At 40.5% G+C, this 18,859-nt stretch overlaps 1 protein-coding gene across 3 annotated transcripts in view; it reads left to right on the forward strand.

Moving 5' to 3' along the window:
* The first annotated feature begins 349 nt into the window (after positions 1 to 349).
* Dars2 (aspartyl-tRNA synthetase 2, mitochondrial) overlaps positions 350 to 18,859 on the forward strand; it is a 28,323-nt gene continuing 9,813 nt past the window's right edge. For 2 of the 3 annotated variants that reach the window (XM_027417242.2, XM_027417244.2), the window contains exons 1-10: positions 350 to 1,006; positions 1,938 to 2,037; positions 3,948 to 4,014; positions 5,967 to 6,068; positions 6,450 to 6,545; positions 8,862 to 8,985; positions 9,856 to 9,902; positions 12,706 to 12,812; positions 14,560 to 14,629; positions 16,213 to 16,392. In XM_027417242.2, coding sequence (XP_027273043.1) covers positions 889 to 1,006; positions 1,938 to 2,037; positions 3,948 to 4,014; positions 5,967 to 6,068; positions 6,450 to 6,545; positions 8,862 to 8,985; positions 9,856 to 9,902; positions 12,706 to 12,812; positions 14,560 to 14,629; positions 16,213 to 16,392 — 1,011 coding nt within the window. In that variant the 5' untranslated portion in view covers positions 350 to 888. The remainder of the gene's footprint in view (positions 1,007 to 1,937; positions 2,038 to 3,947; positions 4,015 to 5,966; positions 6,069 to 6,449; positions 6,546 to 8,861; positions 8,986 to 9,855; positions 9,903 to 12,705; positions 12,813 to 14,559; positions 14,630 to 16,212; positions 16,393 to 18,859) is intronic. The other variant, XM_027417243.2, reaches the window with a different exon arrangement.

Below are 18,859 nucleotides of genomic sequence, written 5' to 3' on the forward strand. Positions count from 1 at the left end.
GCCGTCTCCAAAGCCGGCTCTCGGAAGCTCTCCAGTGACCCGAAACTCCCTTCCCGAAGGCGCAACTCCGCGCACTCCACGCCCTCCCGTTTAAAATTGTTTCCCGACTTGCTCTGCGGCCGATGCAGAAAGCCTCTCCGGTGGCCCGCCGATTTCACGTAAATTAGTAACTGAAGTCGCCATTTTAACTGAGGGCCGGGCTTGTGGACTTGAATCAGAACCGTCAAATTCCCGATTGCGCCGCCTCACTCTTCTGTTTTACAACCGGCGCGAAGCTTTCTCTCGAATTTCCGCCCACAATAAACATGGCGGAGGCGCCCTCGCTCTGATTGGCCGAATCACTTAACGTGAGTTCGGCGCTCGCCGGGCATTTAGAGGGACTGGTTTCCGAACGAGTCTCGTGTCAGGGTTCGAACCTCCAAGCAGTTTGGGTTTGCTCGCCTTGCAAAATTCAAGAGGCCGCCACGTTCGGGAGATTTGAAACACCTGCTTATGCCCTGGTCGCCTTCGAGAAAACGTGGAGATAAAGGAAGGACGCGCCCCTGATGACCGGCCTCCCCACGTCTGGACTGGGCTGGGGTCGCGCTGGCGCAGCGGTTTGGGATCTTTTGGTGTCTTCCGGCCGCAGCCTTGTTTAATTGAAGTGGGAACTGATGCACTGAAGGAAGCAAAGGTTTTGCCCTATCCGCGCACCCAAGGGGCCCTAGAGACCTTGCAGACTAGTCTACTTTGTAGACACTTGAACGTTCTGCGGAGGAGGGTCTGCATGCATTTGAGTGGCAACTGGAATTTTAAGGGTTCCCTCGTATTCCGGAAACCGAGTTTTGAGCACCCACCACACCCGCAGCTTGGGCTTCGTGATTGTCTCTCGCGACCCTGAGCTTCAACATGTATCTTGGTTCTTGGTTAAGTCGTCTATGCAGGGGTTTATCCAGACCCATCGGAAAGACTCCCCATCCGATCTGGGGTTCCCTCTCCAGAAGTCTAAGTTCACAAAGAATTCCAGGTGAAAGCAGGGACGAGCGTCCGCCTGTTTTTGATAGCTTGTTTCCCCAGTCTTAACTGCATTTTTATAGCAAACAGGTCATTCTTTTCACTACTTATAACCAAGGGTTTTTTTTTTCCTTGATTAAAAAGTAATAACCGCACGTAGAACAGACTGTTTAGTTGATACTACTAATAGAAAAACTAAATAAATAAATCTTTTTCACAGTTTTAATATTGTACAAATGATTGTTATAAACTAGATTTGTGCTAAAGCTAAATAGTAACTGCACTGTCAAACTTAGATAATTTCTGTTTTGTTTTGTTTTTGTGAGACAGGGTTTCTCTGTGTAGCTTTGTAGACCAGGCTGGCCTGGAACTCACAGAGATCCTCCTGAGTGCTGTGATTAAAGGCATGCGCCCACCACCGCCCAGCCAAACTTAGATACTTTCTAAGGTCATATTTCACTTGGCAAAGAAACATGTAATATTTAAAATTAGACAATTAGGATTTTAGGCCCATGCAAGTGCCAGGTCATGAAAAAAGTTCAGATTTCTAAACAGAATGCAACATTTTACTTAGGGGCAGTACCTCATTTGGGTTTTGACACATTTGCAGGTAAACACAATAGAGAAATTGTATGATCTAGCCTAATTATAAACCTCATCGGTATATCAAGATGGGTCAGTGAGTTGAGGCAGTTACTGCCAAGTGGAGGACTAGAGTTCATTTCCAGGACCCACAATGGGAATAGAGGAAGAGAACAGAATCCAACAACTTGCCCTCTGACCTCCACATGGCATGTGAGCTCCCACATGTATGGTACATTTTTTATTAACTTCACCCATTGATCTGAAACAGCTATTATACCATGAATGGAGAACATTTTAAACAAACTTCAAATATTTTTACTGTTGCCTTTTAAATGTTTTTTTCTTTTCTTTTTTTGAAGAATTTAGTAGCTTTGTTGCTCGGACCAACACATGTGGAGAATTGCGTTCTTCCCACTTAGGCCAAGAAGTCACTCTGTGTGGATGGATTCAATACCGAAGGTAAACTAAGGCAAATGGTTTAGGAATACATGAAGGTTGTATTCCCAAACAATTCCAACCTTTATTTATGTTTATCCAGTCAAAGAACTACATTTTGCTACTTTTTTAGTTCTCTCAGAATTCACTACATTTTCCATTCTGTTTTGCTTTGGGAAATTCTAATAGTGTCACTCTCATCTGTTAAAGGGTGTAGTGACAAAACCTGGTCACCAGTGGACCGAAATAATCTTGAGCTAACGCTGAAAAGTTCTTACAACCAGCAACTGAGAATAGACTAGAATTATGTAAGTCAGCGGAGAAGCAGTGATGTCGTGGGAGAAAGCTTGCTTTAGTAAAACTTTTAAGTGGAGAAAAGGCTTAAAAACATGAGCAGTGATTCCTTAGGTCCAAAACCCATTTGTTGCTTTTGTTGTTCACCTCTATGTTTCAAAGCATGTTAGCACATTAATTTATATTGAAGAAGTCCAAAATGTGGGTAGCTGTTTGTCACTTCAAAAAGTTTACCCAGGCTCTTAGAGTGCTCAGCATGCTCAATACAAGCATTAATTGTCTTGGCAAGAATCTTGTCCTTAACTTGATTATTTATAACTGTGTCAACACTATGCTGAGTGACAGTGCAGACTTTTATAGTTTTGCCGTAGTAACATTCTTGGAGCATTTCTTTTTCTTTTTTCTCCCCCTTCCTCCCCATAGTGTTTCTCTGTAGCTTCGGAGTGTCCTGGAACTCACTTTGTAGACCAGGCTGGCCTTGAACTCACAGAGATCCACCTGAGTGCTGGGATTAAATGTGTGTACCACCACCACCCGGCAAGCATTTCTTTTTAATTATATTCGTCCCCTGGATATCTGCAATGTCACCCTTGTAAAGTCACATGTATGTAGACAAAGGAATACCTCTGTGCTTTCCAAAAGGCCTAGAGAGTATACATTAGCTGTCTCTTTCCTTTTGAGTTTGCTTTTTAATGAATTACTGGAAAATGGCTGTTCCATCACCTCCCACCCCCTTATGTGTATGGATATTTTGCATGTATGATGTCTGGGTACCATGTGCATGCCTGGTGCCCACAGAAGCCAGAAAAGGGTGTTTAATTCCATGAAACTAAAGTTACAGTTGTGAGCTGCCATCTGGGTGCTGGGAATCAAACCTGGGTCCTTTGGAAGAGCAAGAAGTGCTCTTAACCTCTGTGCCATGTCTCCAGCCCACTTCCCTTTATTAGTAAACTACATAAAGGAAGAAAATTTTAAGCGTCATTTTCTTGAATAATAAAAACTTACTCTTAGAATTTATTCCATTTTCATGATTACAGACATTATAGAGAGGAATAGGCAAACAAAAATAAAGTGAGTGCTTATTCCCATTCAGCCCAATACAGTGTTTTGCCCTTTTTATGATATTCTGGTTAATCTAGCTTACTAACTTGAGTTGAAAGCTGGCACTATAAACTCCTTGGACTTTAAACACTTCCTCCACAGGTAGTCCACGTACTCCTGAATAGCAGCATGAGCTAACTGGTATTCAGTGTTCTTGAGGCTTTCACATCTTAATCCAGCACCTCTCATTGAAGGGGAAACTGTTAAAAGCTTCCTTCCCATTTACTCTCCCAGGCCACCATAATTAGGGGCTGCAGAGATGGTTCAGAAGTTAAGAGCACCGGCTGCCCTTCCAGAGGTCCTGAGTTCAATTCCCAGCAACCACATGGTTGCTCACAACCAACTGTTATCCTCTTCTGGTGTGCAGATATACATGAAAGCAGAATGTTGTATACATAATAAATAAATAAAATCTTTTTTAAAAAGTGCACAATTATAAAAATGGGGAAATTACATGGAACTTTTATTACTGGTTTTGTCTTTAAATTTTGAGTTGAGAGACTTTATCCTAAAATATTCTTTCTTTTTCCATTATTCAGGCAAAACACCTTCTTAGTCCTAAGAGATTGCCATGGTCTTGTTCAAATTATCATTCCCCAGGATGAGGTAATAAAAGGTTTCCTTCCATTATCTAAAGGCTTCTTTGGTAGGATATAGTGTAAGCTAAATAGTTTGATCAGCATTTTTAAGTTTTAATTTCAGGAGTTAATTTTGTTAATAAAAACGAAAACCATATACAGCATTAAGATATGATGAACTGAAGGAATAAAGAGATGGCTAATCTACTAAGAGCACTTGCTGTTTTTGTTAAGCACCAGGGTTCAAGTCCCAACACTTACATGGCAGCTCACAGCCATCCCTAACTCCAGTTCCAGGGGATCCAATGTTCTCACTGGCTTCCAAGAGCACCAAGCATGTGTACGTTACACTCACATACATTCAGGCAAACCTAATACCATAGACAAAAGCCAGTTTCTCTAATATATAAAAAGCTATGCAAAAGGGGGAGGTGGGAGTGCCAGGTGGCAGGATGGCTCAGAGGGTATAAAGGTGCCTGCCACCAATCCTGACAGTGTGAGCTCAAAGCCCACATGGTAGAAGGAGAAACCAACTCCCACAAGTTATCCTCTGACTTCTATTAGTGCCATACTGCCTCATGTGAGTGCTTGCATACACACATACACACACACACACACACACACACACACACACACACACACAGACACACAAACACACACACTAAATGTAATAAATAAATTAGCTATCAAAAAATCAATAAAGGACCCAGAATGTGAAGATGAAATTTATAGAAAAAAAAAATAACCTAAAAATAATTTTCAAAGAAAATATAAGTCAGACATAATAGCATACACTTAAAATCTCATCATTGGGAAGCAGATGCAAGAGCTCAAGAATTCAAGGCCAGTCAGAAATCTATGGGGCCTCTTGTAGTGAATCAGTAATTATCCCTAGCATAGGAATGGACTTTGGGAGCCCATCCCACATGGGGGGATACTCCCTGAGCCAAGACACAGGGGAGGGTCTAGGCCCTATCCCAAAGAATATGACAGACTCTGAAGATTCCCCCATGGAAGGCCTCACCCTCCCAGGGAGCAGAAAGGGATAGGTAGGGTGGGGGAGGCAGGGAAGGAGGGGAGGGGAGGCAGAGAGAACTGGGATTGACATGTAAAACAATCTTGTTTCTAATTTAAATTTAAATTTAAATTAAAAAAAAAGAAAGAAAAGGAAAGAAAAGAATTTAAGGCCAGCTTCAGCAGTATAGTCAATCAAGGCCAACCTGACCTACATGAGACCCTATCTAAATTATATATAATTATATATAAATTATATGTACACACACATATACATGAAAGTATACCAAAGACAGAGATGTGATTTAGGATTGTGGAGGTGGCCCAGTGGATAAAGATTCTTGCCACCAACCTGACAGACTGAGGTTGATCTCTGGGACCCATGTGATGGAAGGAGAGAACCAACTCCTACAAGCTGTCTTCTGACCTCTACATTAGGCATGGCACATGTGTACACAGACATACAAGCACACACACTCACTAAATAAAGCCAGCCTGGGCAACTTAGACTCTGTCTTAAAATAAAAGGTAGCTGGAAAGCTGGACATAGTGGTGCATGCCTTTAATCCCAGCATTTGGGAGGCAGAAGCAGGGAGATCTTTGTGAGTTTGAGGCCATACTGACTCATTTGCATGGTGAGTAGCCAGGGGACATGATAGTGCATACCTACAATCTCAGCACTTGGAAAGCTGGGCAAGAAGGCAGAGAATTCAAGTCCAATGTGGACTATATAGTGAGACCCTGTCAAAGGAAAGGCAGGAGGGAGGACTCCCAGTGGTCTCACTGACTGTGTTATATGGAGCCAAAGTGGCAATGGAATTTACGAAACCTTGTAATAACATTGAGACAGCTGTAATATTACAGCAAGTAAGCCATGAATATCATTTTTCTAAACTCTAGGTTCACTGAAGAGTTCTATAAGTTCATTTATTCTCAGAACTGATTCTCCTTCCCCTTACTTTGCAGTCAGCTGCATCTGTGAAGAAGATATTATGTGAAGCCCCTGTGGAATCTGTGGTGAAAGTATCTGGGACAGTTATCTCCCGGCCTCCAGGACAAGAGAATCCAGTCAGTAGTTTAGGAAATAGGAAGTTTGTCTTTGTGCATTTACAATGTCTGCGTGAACATTAACAACACAGATTGAGTCCTTGTGGACACTTAGCACTAAAGTTCCTAAGTTCCACATATGAACTCACAGATGTCAACAGCCATATAAGTGTGCGCAAAGAGACATGTCGATCTTGACAAATATGTAATGATATTTGCTGATCTTAGGAGCCACAGATGTAAATAAGAATATAAAAATCATATAGATGTTTATTATTTGTAACCTAGCCTGTAGCTTGACAACATCTTATATATGTATATAAATGCATATATTTTACAAATTTATATTGCATACATGTCCTGAAAAATGATTTTCTAAAATAGGTCTTTTTTTTTCCTAAGAAAATGCCAACAGGTGAGATTGAAATCAAAGTTAAAACAGCCGAGCTCCTGAATACCTGCAAGAAGCTACCCTTTGAAATTAAAGACTTTGTGAAGGTGAGGGCCTCTCATTATAAAATCAAGTATCTAGAAAGTGATCAAAAAGTAGCAGAATTTTTAAAGAAGTTTACCTTCTATAAAATGAGTATCTTATTATCAATTATCCTAATGAATTATTCTACAAGCTGACAGCTTATTATGTTCTTGGAGTCCAGACAGGTTGAAATGAATTCTGTCTTTAAGACTTGAAGTATTCTATTGTTCAAGTTTTTTATTGCTATTGTTTAAAATGTCGAAAGAAAATTTATATCTAGCTTGGAAATGGCAAAGTTTCCTAGGGGAATCTTTTTCCTATTAAGTTGAAACTTCTAACTGTAATAAAATGTATGCTTAAAGCAGTTTTGACAATTCAGCAATTCTGGAACAACCACAGAATTACAGATTTAGGATAATTTTTAACTTTATTTTATGTGTATTGTGTGAGGGTATCAGGTCCTCTGGAACTGGAGTTACAGATAGTTTTAAGCTCCTATGTGGGTGCTGGGAATTGAATCCAGGTCCTCTGGAAGAACATACAGTGCACTTAACCACTGAGCCATCTTTCCAGCTCTGGATTTAGGATGATCTTAGCCAAAAGTTTCAAAGTTTGATAGAGGCAGCCAGGTTATACCCAAATTAAAAAGAAAAGAAAAAATGTATACCCAGATAAATTTTAACTTTGTCACAATTATAAACTTGTATATACCTGTTTTTGGTTGGTTGGTTGATTGGTTTTGGTTTTTTGAGACAGGGCCTTGCTATGTCTGGAACTTGCTCTGTAGAGCAGGCTGAACTCAAATTCACAGAGATCCGCCTGCCTCTGCCTCTCAAGTGCTGGGGTTAAAGGTGTGCACCACCAATGCCCAGTTTATATACCTACTTTTTAAGCCAATCTACTAAGGTGTTTGTGTATATGTACATACACATATGTGTGTATGTGGATGCCAGAGGAAAACCTTGAGTGTCGGTCCTCAGGCACTGTCTGCCTTTAGACAGGGTCTCACTGGCCTGGAACTCACCAAATAGAGTAGGCTGAGTGGCCAGCAAGCTCCAGAGATCTGCCTGTCTGCACCTGCCTTGTGCTAGAATCACAAGTGTGCCCTTTCACACCCAGCTCCTTAGGTCCTGCTCAGGGTTGAACTTAGGTGTTTGTGCTCACAGGACAGGTCCTTTTCCAGCAGTGCTGGCTGATTTTAAATCAGCTTAGCACAACCTAGAATCGTGTGAGAAAGCAGTCTGGGTGAGGGTAGTCCAAACAAGGTTGGCCTGTGAGCATGTCTTCAGGAAATTTTCTTAATTGGATTAACTGATGTGGGAAAATGAACCCTGCAATGTAGGTGGCATCATTTCATGTCCTGGGCCTTGGGCTGGATGAAAAGGAGCAAGCTGAGCACTGGCCTGTATGCATTGATTCCTTGCTCTCTGCTCTTGCTGTGGATGTAATGTGACCAGCTGCCTTAGTCCCTGCTGCCTTGACTTTCCTGCAGTGATGGGCTGTAACCAGAATTGAGAGTCAAAGTAAATTTTTCTCTCTTAAGTGGCTTTTGTGAAACTTTACACCACTAAGCTGATTTCCCCAGCCCTATTAAGAGATTTTTAAGGCTGGGCTGTAGCGGCACACACATTTAATCCCAGCACTTGGGAGGCAGAGGCAGACAGATCTCTGTAAATTTGAGGCCAGCCTGGTCTACAGAGCCAATTCCAGGACATACTCCAAAGCTACACAGAGAAACCCTGTCTAAGAGAGAGAGAGAGAGAGAGAGAGAGAGAGAGAGAGAGAGAGAGAGAGAGAGAGAGAGATTTTTAATTATGTGACCACTAAGTCTTATATTCAAGTTCATTGAAAAAAATATAATTATAAAGTTGACCTTTTTTATGGAAAAGAAAGAAAATAAATTTCCTAAGGTAAATGTTCAGAAAAACAAGTTAGTATAGGCATTTCTTACTATTTCTATTCCTGGTATGAAAGAACTGAGCTATTAACCACATTAAACGAATTTTTTTTTTTTAAGTTCTCAGTATAAAGATGAGTATAATGATTAACAGACTTGAAAATAAACAACCCTGAACTGGAAAGATTGCTCAGTGGCTAAGAACACGTACTACTCTAACAAAGGACATGAGAGTGCATCAGGTGGCTCCAATGTGCCATAACTCCAGCTCTGGGGAAAGCCCCTGGCTCCAAGGTTAATTGCACTCATGTGCACAGACTTACAACAGACACACACCTACACATACCCCCACCAATAAATAAATGTAAGTTTAAAAAATTAAAGTTAACTACCTTTTTAATGTTCAAAAATATTTAAGCATAAAAATCTTTCACTTGTGTAGAAAACAGAGGCTCTTCGTTTGCAGTATCGGTATTTAGATCTTCGAAGCTTCCAAATGCAGTATAACCTGCGGCTGAGGTCCCACATGGTCATGAAAATGCGGGAATATCTTTGTAATCTACACGGTAAGCCTGAAGTCTGTTCTGGTTTATTGTATATGCTCTTCATTGTTGGGTTACCTCTTCCCAGAAGTCTAATAAGATCAGGGTGTAGACTGGTTGCTTACTGGGTCACAAATATATCCTTAAAAGTAATAATGTCACCAGGCAGTGGTGGTGCACACCTTTGATCCCAGCACTCAGAAGGTGAGGCAGGCAGAGATCTCTGAGTTTGAGGCCAGCCCGGTCTACAAAATGAGTTCTAGGACAGGCTCCAAAGCTATGTAGAGTAACCCTGTCTCAAAAAATCAAAAAAATAAAAATAAAGGTAATAATGTCTATTATAGTAACTAGTATTTCCCACCACTACTGAGGACAGTCTTTGGCCGTTTCCTCATCAATTTTAGAATTACAGTATGACCAGCTACACTCAGCTTATTTTCATTGTTTGTTTGTTTGTTGGAGGTACATTCAGTCTGACCTTGAATCCACAAGCACTTCAGCCTCTTGAGTTCTGGGGTTGCAGGTGTAGACCACGATGCCCATGGGTATACACCAATTTTGGGAAGTCTGAGGTTTCCCATGGGTAAACTAGAGCACTCCTGGATACTTTTTATTGTTTCATCACTGCTGTACTAGCAGAGCATTTTGGTAGACACAAATCCATCAGACGTTTAGGATCATTCCCTATCAGATGCTTAGGGTCATTCCCTATCATAAACATCAGCTCTGTGAGCAGAATTACAAGTCTCAGCTTTCTTTGATTTGTGGAAACCAATCTGAGTATTTCTTACTTCAGATATCTTCCTAATTAAAGGGAGCCTCTGACTTGTACTTCCCTATTGACATTGTACTTGGCAAATTGCTATGTATTAACTGCTTTTTCTCTGTTCTTAGGGTTTGTGGATGTAGAAACCCCAACATTGTTTAAGAGGACCCCAGGGGTATGTCTGTTATTTAACATCTTTCTAGTAGTATCCTCTTCATTATAAAAATGATTGCTTTGCTTTTTTAGATCACTTGGCTCACTTTATTTACTTTTATTGTTATCCCAGGATTTTCACATTAACTTGGTTATTTTAAGATTTGAGAAAATTATGTGTATATCAGCATTTTGGATCAGAATGCCTTTATTCTGCATGACTTCTCTATCCCTTGAATTTTATAGATACAAATCATTAATGAGTGTTTCACTAAAACCTTGTTCATTAAGAACTGTGTGAACTGAGCTGCAGAGATGACTCAGTGGTTAAAAGAACATAGTGAAACTCCAGCTCCAGGAGAACAGAAACCCTTTTCTGGCTTGTAAACACTGCATTCATGCACACATACCCAAAGGCTAGAAAACCAAAAACATGAAAATAAAATCTTAAAACTGTGCCAACTAAAAAAATTTTAAAGAGATGGAGGTGCCCCTGTCTACTAAGAGCAACTATCCATTATAATCCCTTCATTCTAAAAACCTATAACTGCTCCAAGTTTGCTTCTACCTTACCTCTGCGCTGCCAAGCTGCCCACTGCCTACAAAGGTGCTAAAATGACCAGGGACACTAGTGACAAAGAAGCACTTTAGCTTAACGTGGTTCCATACTCCCTAGCCTCATTTGTCCTTAACCGCAACTTTCAAGCCAGCACTTGTTCCAGGAATATTGTCGCTGCAGCTAAGTTCACTGAGGCTAGGACTGCCATGGTTGGGGGCTGGTCCAGGTGGTGGGATTGGAACTATGGGAAACTCATCATTGCTTAGGACAGGAACCACTGTAGGGAACTATGGAAGCCTTATCATTGCTTAGGACAGGAACCACTCTAGAGCAACAACTCTTTGGTTGTGTAAGTCTGGCTTGGTCCCCTAGAAGCCATAGGTCCTTTTGATGGTCTGTCTCATTCTCTCCATCAGTGAAGGATCTGTCTCCATCTTTCCCATGTAGCTCTTTTTCCCTATATATTCTTTTTCCTGTACTTTTTAAGGAAGTGAGCAGAAAGTGGTTGGCTTGGGATTTGACACAAGGAAAATAAATGCTATATTAATAAGGAAAAAAAGAAACAGACAAGGTGATGCATGCCTGTAGGCCCAGCATTTGGGAAGCTAAGGCAGGAGGATCACAGCTTTGAGACCAGCAGCTGTGTCTACATAGGTCCTGTTAAAAAAAGAACTGAGATTTTAAAAAAACACTGATATTTAATAACTCTTTATTCAATCTGTACACTTAAAAAAAATTTCGGGGCTGGAGAGATGGCTTAGCAGTTAAGAGCACTAGCTGTTCTCCTGGAGGTCCTGAGTTCAATTCCCAGCACCCACATGGTGGCTGACAGTCATCTCTAGTGGGATCTGATGCCTTCTTCTGGTATTCAGGAGTACATGTAGATGGAATAATCATAATACATAAATTAAATAAATGAATCTTTTTTAAAAAACAGTTTATGAATTAGGTATCTAGTTCAGTGGTACAATGTTTGTGCAGCATGTTCAAGGTCCTAAGCCCAAAAGCAAAACAAAACATTTAAGGAAAACATTTAAGAGTTACTTGCTGGGGCTAGAAAGATGGCTCAGCGGTTAAGAGTACTGGCTATTCTTCCAGAGGACCCAGGTTCAACTCCCACATGGCAGCTCACAACTCTCTGTAACTCTAGATCCAGGATACCTACCCTCATACAGACAAACATAGAGGCAAAACACTAATGCACATTTGAAAAAAATTCATAATTGGGGCTGGAGAGATGGCTCAGAGGTTAAAAACGCTGACTGCTCTTCCAGAGGTCATGAGTTCAATTCCCAGCAACCACATGGTGGCTCACAACCATCCATTATAAGATCTTGTGCCCTCTTCTGGTGTGCAGATATGCATGGAAGCAGAATGTTGTATATATAATAAAATTATTATAAAAAATTCATAATTAAAAAAAATTACTTGCTTAGGAAATGATGCACAAAATTTGTTCTGCTAATAATAAAATAGAGAATTTGTTTACACACATAAACTTAATAATTACTATATAGGAACAGTACTTAAAGCTTATTTTAGGGGCTGGAGAGATGGCCCAGCAGCTGAGAGCACTTACTGCTCTTCCAGAGGACCCTATTCAGTTTCCAGCACCCAAGTCAAGTGGTTCTTAACAGCCTATATCTCCAGCTTCAGAGGTTCTGATGCCCAATTCTAGCCTGTGTGTGTACCCACATGCATGTTTGCACACAACAAACACACACAAAGACATAAAAAAATACAATAAAATGTATTTTAAAAAGTTTATTGTATCTGGGCATGGCACATGTCTCAATTCTAGTACTCAAGAGGCAAGGACAGGTGGATCTCTGTGAGTTCCAGTCCAGCAAGAGCTACATGGTGGCTCTGTCTACAAAATAAATAAATAAATAAATAAATAAATAAATAAATAAATATTGCTGTATGCAAATTGTTTAATGGACTATAAGATGAACAAGAAATCATCTGTCTTTGGGAACTTTGCTCTTTAATTTCCTTGGTGTATTTACGTATTTACTGGCACTAGTCACTTATACTTTGAATTTGTTTTATTGTTAATTTTTTTTTCAGGATTTTTCTTTTTCTTTGTTTTATGAAGACAGAATCTTCTTGTGGGTCAGGGTGCCCTTGAACTTACTATTCCTCTACCGCAGCCTCCTGAGTGTTGGAATTGCAGGCATTTGCCATACCTGGCTTAGGTGTTTTGTTTGTGTATTTTTTCAATAATGTCTCTCTTCTCTCCCTCTTCTACCTCTCTCTCCTAAAGGGTGCCAAAGAGTTTTTAGTACCATCCAGGGAACCTGGAAAGTTTTACTCTCTCACTCAAAGTCCTCAGCAATTTAAGCAGCTTCTGATGGTTGGTGGTTTAGACAGGTAAACTGGCTTTTTGTTTTTTGGTAATGCTATTATTCATACAAAAAGGGAGGAAGAAAGGCCAGCGGGGCAGGGGTAGACAAAACTTGTCTACTCTGGGAATGGTGGGATGGCTCAGTGGCTAAAAGCTCTTGCCATAAGGCTGGTGGTGTCAGGTCAGTCCCTGGAGCCCATACACAAGTGGAAGGAGAGAACTAACTCCACAAAGTTGTCCTCTGACCTACACATGTATGTGTACCCTCACACCTGTATAACCCACCTGTCACTCAGTAATAGCACAAAATCTTAAAATTGTTTGATTTGAAGAATTTAAGATTTGTACATGAATTTTGAGATTGTTTATACCCTAAAAATTGTAGTAGTCATCATTTATTTAAAGTTTATCAACTGGCATTAGGTAGAAAGCTGGCATTAGGTAGTTCTGGCAGGGGATTAAAGATAAAGTTCTGAGCTGGGCCAGTGGTGGTGCATGCCTTTAATCCCAGCATTTGGGTGGCAGAGGCAGGTGGATCTCAGTGAGATCCTGTCTTGGAGGAAAAAAAATATATAAGTTGAAAGTATATTGAAATTTATAAAACATTAGATAGAAATTATATTGGCTGAGTGATGGTGATGCACACCTTTAATCCTAGTGTTCAGGAGGCAGGGGTAGGTGAATCTCTGTGAGTTCAAGGCCAGCCTGATCTACAGAGTGAGTTCCAGGACAGCCAGAGCTACCAGAGAGACCCTGTCTCAAAACACACACACAAAAAAAAAAAAAAGAAAGAAAGAAGGAAGGAAGGAAGGAAGGAAGGAAGGAAGGAAGGAAGGGAAGGAAAATGGGGGAAATATAGTAAGCATTGTATTCAGGCTGGAGAAATGTCTTGGGGCTTAAGAGCATGTGCTGCTCTTGCAGAGGACCTGAGTTTAGTTCCCAGTGCCCCAGGTCACATACTTTACAACCGTCTGTAACTCCAGTTCCAGGCATGCATTTACCCACACATGAACAAAGCACACTTATATATGATTTAATTTTTAATTTTTAAAATTAACACTAAAGAGGAAGGAAGAAAGCATTGTATGCGAGACCTGCAGAGACAGAGGGAGCTTCATTTCTGAAGGTGAAGGTGATGGCTTAGTGCACTGATAAAGCAGTATCTCAGGGTGTGGAAGTGCATAGGACGGCTCAGTGCACTGATAAAGCAGTATCTCGGCGTGTGGAAGTAGAAGCACATCTGTAAAGAAACATGGACAGTTTGCATGCCCACCTCATAGATGAGTATTCAAAGGTGTTATATTTTGAAATCCATCTATAAATACTAGTCTCTCATGGGTGAGCTATGTATCTGATTAGATTTGGGCATAACAAAGTTTCTGAGACTGGGAGATAGTTTCATAGTAGAGTGCTTGCTTAGCATGCACAAGAGCCTGAGTTTGAGCTTTAGCACCACAAATAAAGTTTCTTTTCGTCTGTTTCATAGCCTGTACTGCCAAAACTTTGGAAAAAATTATTTTGATCATTTAAAAATCAAGGCTAGGTTGACTCATTTTCTTTTTCTTTTAGATTTATTTATTTATTGTGTATACAGCGTTCTGCCTGCATGTATGCCTGCACACCATAAGAGGGTGCCAAATCTCATTATAGATGGCTGTAAGCCACCATGTAGTTGCTGGGAATTGAACTCAGGACCTCTGGAAGAGGTCCTGAGCCAGTGGTCTTAACCTCTGAACCATCTCTCCAGCTGTTAACTCTAGTTTTCAATTACAGATATTTTCAGGTTGCCCGGTGTTATCGAGATGAAGGATCAAGACCAGATAGACAGCCGGAGTTTACTCAGGTACTCAGTTATATATACATGCTCTTATAAATTCATGTTTGCTACAACTAAGGATTTTCAATCCTAGGGCAGTAATTGTATGAGATTTTAAAAGTTAACATAAAAGGCAATGGGTCTCGTGTTTCATTTTCATATACAATTCATTTTTGTTGATGCCCTGCCTCCCACGGTTCTGCTTCCCCCACCATCCCCTTCTCCTTTTATATCACACGCATCCACCTTGCTTTTTATTCCTCTCCCTTAAGATCTCTTCTTTACCTCTTATAGTTCCATGACCTGTATCTGCACACATGTATATACGTATTGTAAAAATTTAAATCTACATATAAGAGAAAGCATGGGATACTTGTCTCTGCACCTGAGATACTTCACTGAACATAATTTCCAATTCCATTTTCCTGAAAATGTCATGATTTTCTTTCTCTTTACGACTCAATAATGTGTGTGTGTGTGTGTGTGTGTATCTGTCACATTTTCTTCATCTACTCTTTCTGTTTCTTAGCTATTGTGAATGGTACAGCAATAAACATAGATGTGTTAGAGCTTTTGAGTATATAACCAAGAGTGGGAAAACCAGATAATATATTAATTGTCATTTTTTGAGAAGCTACATACTAATTTCCATAATGGCTGCACCAGTTTACACTCTCACCAGCAGTGAATAAGGGTTCTTTGTTTCCTCAATCTCTGCGCAGCATTTATTGTCATTTGTGTTCTTTTTTATAGATTTAAGACTTTTTTTCCAGGTGTGGGGCAGTTGAGACAAGGTCAATTCTCCCTATGTAGTCTTGGCTAACCTTGAACTCCTTTAGTAGACCAGGATGGCCTCATACTCATAGAGATCTGCTTGCCTCTGTCTCCTGAGTACTGACGCTACAGGGTGTCCCACCATGGCCAGCAAGTTTTCGTTTTACATGTGTGACTATTTTGCCTGCATGTGCATGGCTGGTGCTCACAGGAAACCCTAGAACTAGAGTTACAGGTGGCTTTTTGCCATGCTGGAAATGAACTCAAGTCCTCTGCAAGAGCAGAAAGTACTCTTGACCACTGGACCATCTCTCCATCCCCATCCTTCATTTTCTTGGCATTCTGCCTGGGAAGAAATGGGATCTCAAAGTAGTTTTAATCTATTCCATTCATCCTAAGGCATGTCATATATTCCTAGTGTTTTAACATTTATGATAATTTATATGCTGATATTTACTTATCTAATCTATAGATTTATAAAAAAAAAACCTTTGGCTTTGTTACAATAGCACTAATTAATGTAGCATTAATTAATGTAATTAAATGCAAAAATCACAAGTTTGGAATCATAAAGACCAGGATCAGGTGTTGCCTGACTACTTACTGATTGCATTATGCAAGCAATTTGCTTAGCTTCTCTGAACCTTGAGCTAGATTCGGAAGTAAGCAAGTTGATGTATGTTAGGCAATAGCAGTCATCAACATAAAAGTGATGTATAATAATATTTATACCTTAACCATGTATTGTTTCTGGGCAGTTATTTATATGGTAACTTAAAGCCAAGAAATATATGTTGTGACTATTCATGTTAGTTTCCATGTTATTTTGGTTTCAGATTGACATAGAAATGTCTTTTGTAGACCAGACTGGCATTCAGCGTTTAATTGAGGGTTTGCTGCAGTATTCCTGGCCTGATGATAAAGATCCTGTGGCGATTCCTTTTCCTTCCATGACTTTCGCTGAGGCACTAGCCACCTATGGAACTGATAAGCCAGATATTCGCTTTGGGATGAAGGTACTTTCTTCATGTTTCCAGGACTACCCCGGATAGTTCAGGCATTTTGAAGAAATTTATAAGTGTTACATTGTTGGATACTATTTTTAATGTTTCTTTATGTTGTTATCAAACTACAGCAAAAAGAATAACTTGTTAGCATTGAACTACTTATTCTTTCAAGTTCCCTTTCCAAAAGCAAGACTCTGTGTGTGTGTGTGTGTGTGTGTGTGTGTGTGTGTGTGTGTGTGTGTGTGTGTGTGTGTGTTTGGTTTCTTAAGGTAAGGTCCCTGGGGAACTGGAGAGATGGCTTAGCAGTTAAGAGCACTGACTGCTCTTCCAGAGTACCTGAGTTCAATTCCTGGCACCCCACATGGCAGCTCACAACTGTCTTTAGCTCCAAGATCTGACACCCTCACACAGATATATACACAGGCAAAATACCAATGCACATAAAATAAAATAAATAATTTTAAAAAAAGATAAGGTCTCTGGGCTGGGCAGTGATGGTACACGCCTTTAGTCCCAGCACTCAGGAGGAAGAGGCAGGTGGATCTCTGTGAGTTCGAGACCAGCCTGATCTACAAGAGCTAGTTCCAGGACAACCTCCAAAGCCACAGAGAAACCCTGTCTCAAAAAACCAAAAAAAAAAAAAAAAGTTAAAGTCCCTGAGGCTTGAAGCTACTAGGTTCAAACTTGAGATCCTTGTGCCTCAGCCTTACAGGTGATGGGTTTACAAGTGTGTGCCATCACACTCAGTAAGAGCAAGATTAAGGTCTTAGGTGGTGGTGACACATACCTCTACTCCCAGCACTTAGATGGCACAGACAGGTGGAGCTCTTGAGTTCAAGGTCAGCCTAGTATACAGATTGAGTTCCAGGACAGCAAGGACTACACAGAGAAACCATGTCTTGTGGAGACGGGATGAGGGCAGAAACCCCAAAAACAACAACAAAAAAGAGTAAGATTAAGATACTTGCTATATCAAGCCTGACAACCTGAATTTGCTTCCCAAAACTGATATGGTGGAGAAAGAGAACTGATTCTCAAAAGCTGCCCTCTGACCAGAAACACACACACACTAAATAAATAAATAAATAAATGTAAAAAAATTTTAAGAGCAAGGTTTTTATTTTATAAAGTTTTATTACAGTATTTACCAGTTACTGATTATATAGACATGAATAGTTATTTGAAAGAAAATATAAACTCATTTTCAATTTTTCCATGTTATGTATGGCTCTCAAAAGGGAAATAATTGAGTTACTAATTTTCCTTGGTCTGTAAAGAGCTTAAATATGTGAACACACTCAGATTATCAGTATCTGTAAGAGCAAAAGTAGAATGTTTATGTAGCAGTTTTAAATATTGAAATCTGCCTAGTCTATGAGTAGTCAGTACTCTGTTTTTTTGTTTTAAAACAGGGTCCCCCTCTGTAGCCCAAGTGGGCCTCAAACTCACAATGATTCTTCTGTGTTCACCTGCCGGATATTGAGAATGCTGGCATAACTACCACACTGCTCAGTTCCTACAATGAACAAATACCCACACAAAGTTATAAGTACTTTCTTTGGTTTGTTTTTTGTTTTTCAAGATGGGGTTTCTCTGGGTAGCCCTGGCTACCACTCTGTAAACTCGGGAACTCACTCTGTAAACCAGGCTGGCCTTGAACTCAGAGATCCACCTGCCTCTGCCCGCCAAGTGCTGGGATTAAATGCATGCACAGCAATTAATATAATTATCATAATTACATTCTTTTTTGGGATAGGGTTTCTCTGTGTAGCCTTGGCTGTCTGGAAATGACTCTGTAGACCAGGCCGGACTCAAGCTCACAGAGATCCATCTGCCTCTGCCTCTGCCTCTGCCTCCCAAGTGCTGGTATTAAAGGCATGTGCTACCACCGCCCGGCTAGTACATTCTCATATACAACCATTTTGTGTTTATCTGTAATACAGAATACTGGTTGAGACTGTTGGGGCCAATCTGGTCTGTCTTCTTAGGCAAACTCTGAACCTGTACTAACCCTGTATGAATACATTCTTGAAATGCTAAATTACTAAGATGGAGTTCTTTTTTCTTATTAAAGCAAGTTCTCAGGATCCCTTTGTCTCTGCCTTCCAAAGCTGAGTTACAAGCACAGCATGACCATGCCTGTCTTTTACATGGGTGCTGGGGATTTGAGCTCAGGTCGCCATGCTTGCATAACAAGCACTTATCCATTGAACCATCTCTCCAGCCCTAGTTGTTTCTTTAAAACCCTATTTCTGGACTGGCAACATGGCTGAGGAGATACAAGATGGTTGCTGGCCTCCTGATGACCTGACTTCAATCCCAAGGTTCCACACGGTAGAATGAGAGAACTAACTCCCTTAAGTTGTCCTATGGCCACCTCCCCACACACACTCCCCCTGCCACTTCTATGATGACCTGAGTTCAATCCCTGGAACCCATGTAAAAATGAAGGCGAGAACTAAAATTGCCCTATGAC

This window comes from Cricetulus griseus, chromosome 5 (assembly GCF_003668045.3).
Source record: "Cricetulus griseus strain 17A/GY chromosome 5, alternate assembly CriGri-PICRH-1.0, whole genome shotgun sequence".
Taxonomy (NCBI): Eukaryota; Metazoa; Chordata; class Mammalia; order Rodentia; family Cricetidae; genus Cricetulus; species Cricetulus griseus.